The 13,440-nt window shown below is 47.1% G+C and overlaps 1 protein-coding gene across 1 annotated transcript in view; it reads left to right on the forward strand.

The window, feature by feature from the left end:
- The window catches only part of CLNK (cytokine dependent hematopoietic cell linker), a 166,140-nt gene that overhangs the window by 149,203 nt on the left and 3,497 nt on the right, over window positions 1-13,440 (forward strand). The window contains exons 17-18 of the mRNA XM_086705446.1: window positions 3,516-3,593; window positions 7,651-7,806. Of these exons, the coding sequence (XP_086561572.1) occupies window positions 3,516-3,593; window positions 7,651-7,806 (234 nt within the window). The remainder of the gene's footprint in view (window positions 1-3,515; window positions 3,594-7,650; window positions 7,807-13,440) is intronic.

Consider the following 13,440-nt stretch of genomic DNA (forward strand, 5'->3'; position numbering starts at 1 on the left):
TCATGACCTCAGCTGAAATCAAGAGTCGGATGCCTAACCGATGGAGCCACCCAGGCACCCCTGCAATTCTTTTTCCAATAAAAGACCCACATGTCATATACTCATTTCATTTGAACAGTCCAACAACTATTGTTTGAGCACTTATCATATGCCACACAATATGCTAGAGGATATGGTCCGTGCCCAGAGGAGACGCAGAGCAGGGAAATATGATGCTAAGAGGTAATAGATGTACTCTCATTAGTCCTTCATCTATTTCCTGGTCTCTTTCTAAAATATTCCCCATCCCTATGATCTTCTTGGACCACGCTGCACTTAACATTTACTACATGGAAAGCGGGGCGTCAAAACGTTCTTTGTAGCTTCCATGCCCTTCCCTCAATTACCTGGTAACACTACTTACTAAAGGCTTTCACTTACGAGGCACAGAAGTATATGCTTCTTCTGGGTCTCCATCCCGCATCCCCATGTGCTTGGGATCCTGCTATGGAGCTTGCAAAAGGTTTGAAGCAGAAGCAGAGCATCCAAGATACCTCTCTGGTCCATTCCTATAATCCCCACAGTACCCTAACGGTCTTTTGTGGTCCTTGTATTAATTTCTACCTTAATTTCTACAAAAGGTCCCCATACCCTTAAGTTAGACTTTGGGAAACTTTTGCACAGACTACCGTTACTTCCCCTTTTTATGTATCTGGCTTCCTTTCCCTCTTTCATCTGCTTCAGGAGCACAGGAATCCCTGAGTTCTCTCCAAAATCACGCCCGCCCAGAGCCTGGGCTCCCACACGCATGGGGGAGGCTTGCAGTGGATCAGGACTTCCGTGATGGCCAACAATTTCAATCCACCTTTACAATTTGTGACCTACCCGTGTATGACCAATAATAATGTTCCCTTATTAGTATTCTTTGTATAGTTGACTCTTTTTCCACTTGGTATCGCTGCTCTAAATAGAAAACCAGTGTCACATACCATGGAGAGGAAGTGACCTTAAAACTAATTGCAACATTCCACTTCTGAGTATATATGCCCCAAAGAGCTGAAGGCGGGGAATGGGACAGATATTTGTACACCCATGTTCATAGAGGCATTTTTTATAAAAAAGCCAAGAGGTGGAAACAATCCAAATGACCACCATATATATATATATATATATATATATATATATATATATATATAAAACAGTTATATATATATATATATATAGAGAGAGAGAGAGAGAGAACGGTTCTAAAAAGAATGAAATTCCCATACATGCTACAACATAGATGAACCTTCAAAACATCATGCTAAGTGAAATAAGCCAGACACAAAAGAATAAATCCATGAAATCCACTGCTATGAGGGCAGAATAGGCAAATTCATAGAGATGAGGTAGAATGGCAATGGCCAGGGGCTGGGAGGTGGGGTGGGGGGGAGACGGGGAGCTGTTTAATCTGTCTAGAACTTCAATTCGGGATGATGACAAAGTTTTGCAGGGAGACAATGGTGATGGTTGCAAAGCAATGAGAATGTACTCAGTGTCACTGCATTATATACTTAAAATGGTTTAAATAGTGAATCTGATGCTATGTATATTTTGCCACATTTTTAAAGTCCTTTTAACTCAAACAGAACAAAGCCATTAAATTATAGCAAGATCTCTTCACTCGCTAGTAGCTGTCAGCATGAGGATGGTTCTTCCGTTACTGGGGAGGTTAGAAATGCCAGAGAGATATTAAGGACATACTAGAACAAGAATGAAGCATCCCTCTTGAATTATCCAAAGCTCTAAAAAGACAACTGAAGGGGCTGCTTCTCCCCCAGGCATTTCTGACTTATTTAAGGCTGTGTTTGAGTCCCACCTAAACTCACCGGCCAGCACTCAGGACCACACCTGGACAAATAAGACCATAAAATCTCTAAGCACTTCCAGTTCGAAAAAGTAAATAAAATCAGAACAGATGAAATGCACTGAGCCCTGCTAAGCCCCTGAACTGGCTGACAAGCCTTCCAGAAGCAGCAGACCACTCTGTACGCTGGGAGCTCACACTTCTGAGGCAGACGGGGCTCTCAGGCTCCTTTCTTTCTGGATGGAGCCTGTCACATGGCTTGGCAGGAGGGGAGCAGAGCTGGTCCTGCCTCTGGGCCTTCCCAGTACCCACTCCCCACTGGGGGTAGGCACTCCGTAAGGGAACTTATTCCAAAGGGGGTCTCAAATAAGAGGTGACTTTGATCCCCAACTTGATGGAAGAGAATGGCAGGGCTGGGTGAGAGGAAAGGGGAAGGAGGGGGAGGGGGAGGGTTTCCGGGCAGCAGGGCTGGCTCGTGCCAAGCCCTGAAGCTGTGTATGTCCAGGGAGCAGCAAACACATCTGGCTGGCCTGACCATGTCCTCATACTGGAGGGTGATAACCAGTGAGGTTGCACAGTTGGGCTAGAGTTAGCTCACGCCTCTCCCACCACGCACGCTTGGTGTACCCATTGTTGTATATGCTGGGAGGACCAGAGGCGCTGAGACAACAAAGACCTGGCCCTTGCTGACCACGTGACAGGTGCCGACTTCCTGAGCCTGCTCCTTCCAGACACGCCTACGACACAGGATTGTGGCAGGGACGGATTGGGATAATGAATGAAGAATGGCCTTGGAGATGCTAGACTCATGCAGGGGATTGTTTGATGTTATTATCCTTGGATCGCAGTACAGGAATTGCAGATCTATGGCACAGCTCTCTGACCTCCCTTCCTTCTGTTGTGGTGCGTTTTATAATCAGAATAACTCAACTGGCATAATAATGTATCATGGTACAGGGAGAAAGCCGGACAGACTCAGGTCTACCACTTGTGACTTGAAGCGAGTGCTATAAAGATGCTCTCAGTCTGCACTGTTCCTTTCCTTCCCCTGCTTTTTTAAGCTTTTTTTTGTTTGTTGTTGAGAGAGAGAGAGATAGAGAGAGGGAGGGAGAGAATGAGTGGGGCAGGGGCGGAGAGAGAGGGGGAGAGGATTCCAAGGAGGCTCCGGGCGGCCAGCATGGGACCCAACGCAGGGCTCCATCCTACAAACCATAAGACCATGACCTGAGCGGAGATCGAGAGTCGGATGCTTAACTGACTCAGCCAGCCAGACACCCCTCCCCTGCTGTTTCTACAAGGACGAGGCCCTCACTGGCTTCACCAACGATACGCATCCAACCTTAATCAGCTTCCGCAGGGGCAGACTCACAACACAGTGGTAGACAGAGATTTCTTATCCATGTTGAGCGTGGTGCCGAAGGGCCTTCCTCAACACCTGGGGTGAAATTTCTGGCTCCTTTTGATGGCAGACGGACTCTGTGTTGCCAGTTTCGTAATTCCTAAGCCGTAGTTACCTTTCCTGTGTCCGTCTCCAGATCCAGGGATGGAATTTTTGTAGTGCATGTTTACTATAAATCAAACTGCGATTTGGCATGGGTGGAATGAAAGTACACTTTAGGTAATTGATTGCTTAAAAGTAATACTTCCTTTTGACCCTAAACTATTCGTCATTTCACCTGCACCGCAGGATGTCCCGCAAAACAACTGGTACGTTGGAGAGCACAGTCGCCAGGCAGCGGAAGAGGCATTAAGGAGGGAAAACAAGGTAACGCTTGCTGGAAAGCCCACCTCACTGTGTCTGCTGCCCTTGTACGGTCTTCTGATACTGCTCTGATGCACCGGCCTGTATCTCTCGGTGCTCAGGAGGTTGTCATTAAAAAGGGGACTCGGCTGTGTCACTGATTAGTCGTGACTGCCTCTCATTCCAAAATGTCTTTCGGTCCAGTTTTTATTATTATTATTATTATTGTTAAGTGAGAACAGTAAAAGCAGCCCTTGATTTGGGAGATCAAATGTGGAAGCTGGGGTGTAAATGGAGGTCACCATGGAAGGTGCCTTCCTTCTGCTTTCTTCCAAATTCATCTCGTTACCAAAGGTCTGCCCAAGGTACAGGTGAATCTTTATGTCTCCTGTCTTCAGGAAAGGTGCAAGGATCATGAATGCTGTGATAGGATACAATAGGTGATGCTGTACTAACCACCCAAGATCTCAGTCGCTTAGCACAGCAAAATAATTCTTGCTCACGTCCCTGGGCTAGAAAGGTTGGTGGGTTGACCCAGGCTGGTGAAGACCACAACTCGGTGTGTGCTCCCACCAGTCACATGCTGGCTCTTACCACAGCCTCTCAAAAGGAACATTTATCTCTGCTCATGCTTCCTTGGCCAAAGCAATTCATACAGCCAGGTCTACCTTCCAAGAGGATAGGGAAGGACAACCCCTTTTGACCAAAAGGAGAGGGGCACTGAAACACTTATGAGCAGATCAAATGACCACCACAACCATCATCACAAATAGCAAATAGTTATTAAGCAACTATTCTACTATGGGCAGAGAGCCCTACTCGATTGTGAGACTATCTCAAAAGTGATAGGGTCTCAAGAGTGATGCCACATTGAAACCTCCCCTCTGCTAACCAGTACAATGCTTGGTGTTGAATGAGGAAATACAAAAATGAACACATTCATTCATTAGTAAATGGGTCAGTTAATGATAGGTCCCCAATAAATTTTAATAAAATGTAGCTCTCAGGATTGATACTGTAAAATTAAACAAGATAAATTATATATAAGTTTCTCGGGTAAATACAATAATGCCCCCTGACAAGAGGCCCACATCCTAATCCCCAGAACCTGTGAATACATCACCTTACATAGAAAAAGGAATTCACAGAAGTGATTAAATTAGGAATCTTGAGATGGGGACACTGTCTTGTATTATCTGAGTGGATTAAATGTAATCACAAGAATCCTATAAGACGAGGTAGGAATGTCAAAGTCAGATGTGGAGGCCATGAGTCAAGGACCCCTGGCAGCCTCTGGAAGCCGGAAAAGGCAAGGAAATGGATTCTTCCTGAGAACCTCTAGAAGGAACTCAGCCCTGTGACCCCTAGATTTTAGCCTGGAAAAACCCATGTCAGAATTCAACCTCCAGAACTGGAAGAGAATCCATTGTTTTAGTCCGCAAAGGTCATGGTCATTTGTTACAGCAGCAGTAGGAAATTAAATGGTGGCTAACATAGTCTCCTGAACCTATTAGAAATAATTGGAACTATCTGATTGTCTAGGTGAGGAAACTGAGGCTAAACCAAGGTGTTGGTTGTAAAGGAAAAAGCGGCAGAATCTGTATTCAAGATCAGCGCTCTCTTCACAAAATCACAACTGCCTCTAGGAGCCATTTATAGTTCTTTACATTCAAATGGGGAGCCATAGGTGATGCCTTGGCTACAGGGTCCGCCCTTCCCTGTCCCTGGGGAATCCCACCATAGCTGACAGCTGCTGGGTACATGTGGGGAACAGGCTGCCAACTCCGACCTTGCCTCTTCTTCTTGGCTATCAGTACCCAATGAGCCACAGTGCTCTCTGAGCCTGTCTCCCACCAGAAAAATTACTCTTAAAGACCTGCTTCCAGGAGCCGCTGCGTGGATGGTTCTAGAAGAGCAACATATACATCACATAATGTCCTTCCAGGAATATCTGGGCACTCCGGCAAAGCTCCTTTTGCTTCCCTTCTGCCTCCTCCCACAAAAGCACTGAGAAAAGAGAATCTCAGTTGGATAACTGCATATTTTCCTGTTCTGTTGGTCTCCGTTTTGTCAAAACGTGTTTCCAATTAATGACAGATAACTTCATTTAAGTTGCAAGATTGCCCAGATTCACTGTGACAAACTCATTGCAGAAGTTAAGATGATAGGGGCGCCTGGGTGGCGCAGTCGGTTAAGCGTCCGACTTCAGCCAGGTCACGATCTCGTGGTCCGTGAGTTCGAGCCCCGCGTCAGGCTCTGGGCTGATGGCTCGGAGTCTGGAGCCTGTTTCCGATTCTGTGTCTCCCTCTCTCTCTGCCCCTCCCCCGTTCATGCTCTGTCTCTCTCTGTCCCAAAAATAAATAAACGTTGAAAAAAAAAAATTAAAAAAAAAAAAAAAAGAAGTTAAGATGATAAATCCAAAAATCAGTGACGTGTCTTGGCCTCCTGTCCCTTTCTGATCTTGGGCAGTGTTCTGTGCTCGAATCTTAAGGCTTCAATTACGGCTGAATGTTTGAGGCCGAACAAGTTCCAGAAAATTCCTCAATCCCACTTCACGTACTCAGAGGCTGATTCATTTAAAGAGCAAAGATTTGGGCTTAGCTTTTAGGTACTCTACTAATTAGCCTTGATGCATTCGTGGATTCACTTAAGCAATTAGACTCTATTTCCCTTACCTGTAAAATAGGAAGAAAATAACTTCTCACGCTTTATGTAAACACCGCATGAAATAATGTGTGTAACATGCTTAGCATCGTGAGAGCGAGTCTCGACAAACCTTAGCTACCAGCATTATCACGTCACTAGTTTTTTTAGTATTATTTATAAATTTAATATACTAATAGTATTATTACATAATATTACAAGCATTGTTATCAAGATCTATAATACTATATTAGTTATCTGTAATATAGTTATAGATCTATAGATATAAAACATAGTCTGCATAGAGATAACTGTATGTAACAGTCATAGGCATAAATTATTATATAGATCTATCTCTATAAAAAATAGTGCTGCACCCATCTAATTAGATGTAGCCTAATAGATCATTTGTACTCATCTACGTAAGAATCTGTGCAATTACAGCTAGAGACTTTTCAGCATGTAACCACAAAACCAAGTCTTGTCGGTGTGTTTCTGTTCGGGAGAATCGCTCCATTTCCCACCCATTTATGTCCAGACAGACGTTCATCCTGAGCATTTCCCCAGGATATACCTGGTCCCTGCAGTCTGCCTCTTCGCAGCCCTCAAGCCGTTTCACGCTAATGGACCTTTTTTTGGAAATTCTCCGTCTCCTCCCTTGGCTTCTGTCATACAGAAGCTTCTGGGTTTCCTCCTATCTCCCAGATATCTTCTTAATCCTTTTTTGCATCCCCTCTTTCTTCCCCTGCACCTGCCTTCCCTTCACCTGAGGCTATGTTATCCCCTCCCTCACATATCTACTTGTGCTATCAATGACTGACGCCCCACCTCTCTTTTGGGGACCCTTGCCCTATATTGACATCTCCCGACCAGAGGCCCCACTAAAAGCCTCTCCTGCTAAAGCCTGCAGTGGCTCCCACTGTCTCTACAATAACACCTGAGCATCAGGCAGAAGAGGAAAGATGCGAACATGGGCAGGAGAAGGAAGCCCCTCTGGGAGGGGAGGTGGAGGGCTACTCCCTGCAGATGGGGCGGCCTGGGAAAATGCTGAGCGCCCAAAAGCAAGACAGTGCCCTTGAGAAACAGAGGCTTGGCTGAAGCCGAGATTCAGGAAACAAAATCCCTAAGACAGGTCGGTGCATCTATCCATTGAACATCATACTAAGGTTGTAGGCATGGCATAGAGGACAGTCGGGGACGGTGGGAGATTTGGAAGAAGGGGATGTCATAATCTGACGGGTATAGTTTTCAGAAAACAAGACCCCTTGAACATATTGACATTCGATAAATACTCATTGAATTAAACTGAACCAAAGAACTGGTTTGCCAGAAAGAAAGCCATTTGGGAACTTCATACACACAAGTGTCACTCTTGCCACCACTGTTGGGGTGGGGTTCTGGCCTGCCTGACAAGAGGCCATTCTTCCTTCTGCTTCAGGATGGCACTTTCTTGGTCCGAGACTGTTCCACGAAATCCAGGGCAGAACCCTACGTTTTGGTGGTGTTTTATGGGAACAGAGTCTACAACGTGAAAATCCGTTTCCTGGAGAAGAATCAGCAGTTTGCCCTGGGGACAGGACTCAGGGGAGACGAGGTGGGTACAACCTGACAGCTTCCCTTTTCCAGACCAACGACAGCAAGGGGGTAGGTTGGGGGATGCCGGCCAAGCCATCAGTCGGTCGCATCCCCACGCCTGCTGGGATAGGAGAAAAGAGCGCCGCCCTGGAGGTGGAGATTGTAATTCCCTTCCAGCCCCTTCTACAAGCATCCCCGCCCACCTTACGCTTCAGCCCTCGGGGCCCCAGCCAATCCTGACCATTCCTGCACCCTCGCAAGGCTCTGGCCCATTAAAGAAAACTCACTTTGCAGGACACATCTCAGTTCTGCCTCCCGGGAGGCCTCCTCTGAAGCCCGTGTCAGTGTTAAGGCCACATTCCTTCCCCGTCCCAGGGCCAAATTCCCAGCGCAGACATCCTGACAACATCCGCCTGCATTAGGAACCCTTAGGTTTGTGTCTCCAAATTGAATGTGAGTTCCATCACAGTATTCAGGGCCACGTTGAGCATGCCCCACATCAGTACGGGTCTGCTGGTAGGCGGCTGGGTGAGACAGTCAATGAGGGCATTCATGACAACTGTATAAATACAGAGAAGAAAGGAGATTGATTTGGGCTGAATGTGTTTATGGTAGTCCTGGTCTATCTGAATCACCTCGCATTAACCCATAACATCTCCTTGACATAACAGTTGCTCCGACCTTCGAGGTAGGGAAACTGAGGCTCAGACAATTCCGTAAATGGCTAGAGACAAACGAAGAGTAAGTGAGAGGGCAGCTCTTCTTGGAAGGAAGGCGGGCAGGGAAGGGGATGGCAGGAAAGGGTAAGGTTCAAGTTCTGAGTTGCCATTGACTAAGAATGTGAGCTCAGGCCAGTGACGTAACTTCTCTGAGATTTGGTTTCTTCAAATGTAATGTTCTTTTCTTGTCTGGACTTCTCTAATTCGGTGATTCTCATTTAGCATCTCCAGACCTCAGTTGTATCTGTTGGTACGTATTACAGGCTGAATTTTGTCCCCCAGCTCTTCCAAATTCATATGTTGAAGACCTAACAGGTAGTACCTCAGAATATAACTGTATTGGGGTATTTTTTTTTAGTTTATTTCTTTTGAGAGAGAGAGAGAGAGAAAGCAGGGGAGGGACAGAGAGAGAGGGAGAGACAGAATCCCAAGCAGTGATATGGGGCTCGAACTCACAGACTGTGAGATCACGCCCTGAGCCGAAACCAAGCGTCAGACACAACAGACTGGAGCCACCCAGGCACCCCTGTAATTGGGTATTTAGAGCTAAGGTCTTTAAAGAGGAGATTATGGTAAAATGAGGTCATATGGGCGGGCCCAGATCCAATATGACTGGTGTCTCCACAAGAGGAGATAAGGACACAGACACGCACGGCTGTGAAGTCACAGCGAGGAGATGGCCGTCTACACACCAAGCAGAGAGAAGGAACCGATGTGCCCACACCTCGATCTTGGCCTCTCGGCGTCCAGATCTGTGAGACTGTACATCTCTGTTGTTCAGGCGCCCCCACGCCTCTCTATCTGTGGTACTTTGTCACGGAGGACCGAGAAAACAAATACAGCGTGAAAACAAAACTTTCACACAACTGCCCATTATTCTTCGCTAGAAATCAAAACGAGGAACATTGCTGGGGCTGCCAAAACGCATCAGGCAGGCAGGTATGTGGGAATCCTGTCGGCAGCTGCGTGAGGACTCCGGCTTATGGGCGCCGGGGTGGCTCAGTCAGTGAAGTGTCCGACTTCGGCTCAGGTCACGATCTCATGGTTTGTGGGTTCGAGCCCCACGTGGGGCTGTCTATTGTCAGTGCAGAGCCCGCTTGGGGTCCTGGCTCCCTCTCTCTCTGCCCCTCCTTCACTCGCACGCTGTCTCTCTCTCTCTCAAAAATAAGTAAACATTAAAAAAATAAATAAAAGACTCCAGCTTAAACCCAGCGTCTGACCCAGAGCCCTTTTTTAGGAATCACATGTGCTGGAGAGTTGCGGTCAACACGGGCCTTTGCTGGAACCTGGGAAAGTTTTGACGGAAAGGAGAGAGTGGATAGATAAATACATAAATCTTCTAAATGCAGCCATAATAAGAGAGTATTATGGCAAAGCTAGAGAGAAGTAGCCGATCTTCCCTTCGGGATTAAGGATTAGTGACTTAACTGAACGTTAACACCCTCCGAGCCGGCCAGGGGTTTAGCAAGCCCACGGTAAGGGTTAGTTATTATATTTTTCACTATTAATCCCGAGTCACTGTAATAACTGGGGTACAGCCCCCCTTAACTAGATGCCTGTGGTTAGTGAATATCCCGGCTCAGTTTCCCTCTGCCCTCTGTCTTCTTCCAGTTCATAGAACTGCTCACATTATTTTAAAAAGCTGTCTACGACTTTTAAATGCTCGGGACACCGCCCTGACGCGTAGGGAAATCACGCGCCCTGACGCGTGGGGCCCCTACCAGATGCTGTGTCCTTTGCTCTCTCACCTGGACCTCCAAAAACCTCTGGGAAGGACGCGTTCGTGAGCCCCTTTTACCAGACCTAAAGAGGTCACCGCTTCTTCCCCAGCATGCCACACTTTGGTCTGCCCATAAAAGAGGAAACAGCGCGACCCAGGGATGGCATCCGAATAGCGTTTAATCAGATTGTCAGCCAGTTCACTGTCCCAGCAGGGAAGCAGTTACCATCTGTGACAGCCCAGATTAGACCGCCAGCTTCCAGGTGAGCTGTTCCAATTACGGTCACCAAGGACCCCTCAAGGATCCAAATGCCTATTTTAAGAAAACCCTTTTTGGGTTATTCTGGAATTTTCTCCTCCCATGCATTTCCCCCAAGCAAAAGCCTCCTTTTTCCTGTATTTATGTAACACTTACATATGTTTGCTGTGCACAGAAAGCAGCCAATGCCGTTAACAATTACGAAGTGGATCGATTTCATCCTCATGGCGACCCTGGGACTTAGGTGCCGCCAATATTTCCATTTAACAGACGGTGACACGAAGACAGAAATGTTAAGTAACCACCACCCCCCCCCCCCCGCCCCCGTCACAGCAGGTACACGGCAAGGCTGGGGTTCATTTCTCATCCTGCATAACTATTCATATGGTCTCAGATAACATCGTGACCAAACGCAAACAGTCCCCAGCCTCCTTGAAAACAGCCCAGAACGTGGGTGGAAGAATAGTTAACACTTTTCTGGAAGCTTCCTGTGTGCCAGGCACTGGGTGAGAAGTGAGACTTTACGCTGGTTCTTCCTGCCCGTCCTCCCAGCGAACGGGCACTGGCACAAGGCTGGGACGGTCTAGCTTGCCCTCAGCTCCCTCCTGCACCCCTCCATGCGTGGGCACCCCCACCTGGCTGGGGGAGACTCTCCCAGCTTTACAAAAGGAAGAAAGAATTGGGCACAGTAAGGCTGTGCTGAGTGCAGGCTAGTCACTAGCTACTTCACCTGGGGCTCGAATGAAGAATGAGGGTCTTAGTCCGACTCTGGAGGAGAAAGGTAACGAGATACAGGGACTTCAGGGGCAATTTTGGTTTTGCGTGGCTGTGGGGCTGTCTTGCAAACCTTAGAACTGAACCACACATCCAATGCAGCAACGCCTGTCTCCAGGGAGTTATTACACGTAAGATGAGATGATGTAAACAGAGTGCCGAACTCATAAAGGGCAGGTGTTTCGTCAGTATGGGTTTGCATCGTAAACGATTCCCCAAAGCCCCTGCATCAGGCCTGTGCGCCCGGGCAGAGGTGAGGTGCAGCTCTCCCCGGGGCGTGGGGGGCTGCAGGGGACGCCTGGACGAGGCCCCAGAAAGCGAGCACAGAAGGCGAGCAAACCCACACGCATCTGCCAAGAATAAGCCTGGGAAGGTCCATTTTACTGCAGATTAGGTATGTACATCGTCCTGTTAGCCACGTGGCTAGAAACTCATGTCTGAATTCAGATTTCGGAAAGACCCATCGCCTTCACTCTCTGGGGCCTGTAACCAAGTACTGCAAACTTGGTGGCTTAAAACAACAGAAATGTGGAGCACCTGGGTGGCTCGGGGGGTTGAGCGTCTGACTTCGGCTCCGGTCATGATCTCACCGCTCGTGGGTTCGAGCCCCGCATCAGGCTCTGTGCTGCCAGCTCGGAGCCTGGAGCCTGTTTCGGATTCTGTGTCTCCCTCTCTCTCTGCCCCCTCCCCTGCTGACGCTCTGTCTCTCAAAAGTAAATAAACATCTTTAAAAAATGTACTCTCCTGCGATTCTGGTGGCCAGACACCTGAAATCAAAGTATCGGCGGGGCTTCTGGACACTGAGGGAGGGATCCTTCCTTGCCCCTGTCAGCTTCCGGTGGCTCTGGGCGATCCTTGGCTCCTTGGCTTGTGGGCCACATGGCTCTGATCTCTGCCTCCGTGGTCACGCTGTCTCTTCCTCTTCTCTGAATGAATCCCCATTCTGGGGACACAGAGTCCCTGCCGGCCAGGGAGACCCTGCTAATCTGTGCCCATCTATGCATGTACCTGAGCAGGGGTGAGGCTGGAAATATTTAGCAACTGGTAGAACCCCAGCCCTGGCCAGAGAGGCACCTGCCATTAATAACCTGAGGAACTTCATCTGCTGCCAGACATGAGCCCTGCACCTAAGTCTAGAAATCACGTTTGTCAACATCTCCATGAAAGCTCATAGAAGGGAGCAATTTCCATCACCAGACCATTCCCTGAAGTTTGCTTATTTATTTAGAGGGGGGAGGGGCAGAGAGAGGGAAAGAGAATCCCAAGCAGGCTCTGCACTGTCAGCACTGAACCCGACGCGGGGCTCGAGCTCACAAACCATGAGATCATGAGTGGAAATCAAGAGTCGGCAGACACTTAACTGACTAAGCCACCCAGGTTCCCCAACCTGATAAACTTTAAAAACTAGTAGAGACAAACAATGAGCCCATGAGCTTACGGCTTCTCGTTTCTTCCGTCTGCTGCTCTGCTTGTCTTCTCTTGTCTTCTCTTGTCTTCTCTCTTGTGTCTTGTCTTCTCTCACTCCTATGCATGCACCCAAACAGATTTACTTACCTTTCTGGCAGTCCACCGTTGCCTACAGCTGGTATATAGGCCAAACACAAGAGGTGTAAACAAATTTTTTTTATTTGATTTAATGTTTATTTATTTGAGAGGAGAGAGAGACAGAGACAGAGCATGAGCAGGGGAGGGGCACAGAGAGAGGGAGACACTGAATCCGAAGCAGGCTCCAGGCTCTGAGCTGTCAGCACAGAGCCCGATGTGTAAACAAATTTTTTAAGACCTAATATTAGGATGACATTTGCTCTCCTCCCGCTCACTTTTGGTCTCCCCAAGCACCCTGCTCTCCCTTGTTAGTTTATCATTTTTATCTCTCATCCTTCCAGAGCTGGCTTTCCCCATTCTTTAAAAAAACCAACAAACAAACAAACAAAAAAACACTTTATGACACACCTTCACAATTCAAAAAATATATATATAATATATTTTATATATTATTTATATTAATATATTTTATATATCTCTATATTATATATAGATATTATATATATATATATATATATATATATATATATAAATTGAATTAACTTCTTCTCTAACTAAAATGAAGCATCTAATTCTGTGCTTTAACCCACAGACACAAAAGATATTTACATTTTCATTAACTTTTCTGTGTTTCAG

Source organism: Puma concolor, chromosome B1, assembly GCF_028749965.1.
Source record: "Puma concolor isolate L17-30 chromosome B1, mPumCon1.1.hap2, whole genome shotgun sequence".
NCBI lineage: Eukaryota > Metazoa > Chordata > Mammalia > Carnivora > Felidae > Puma > Puma concolor.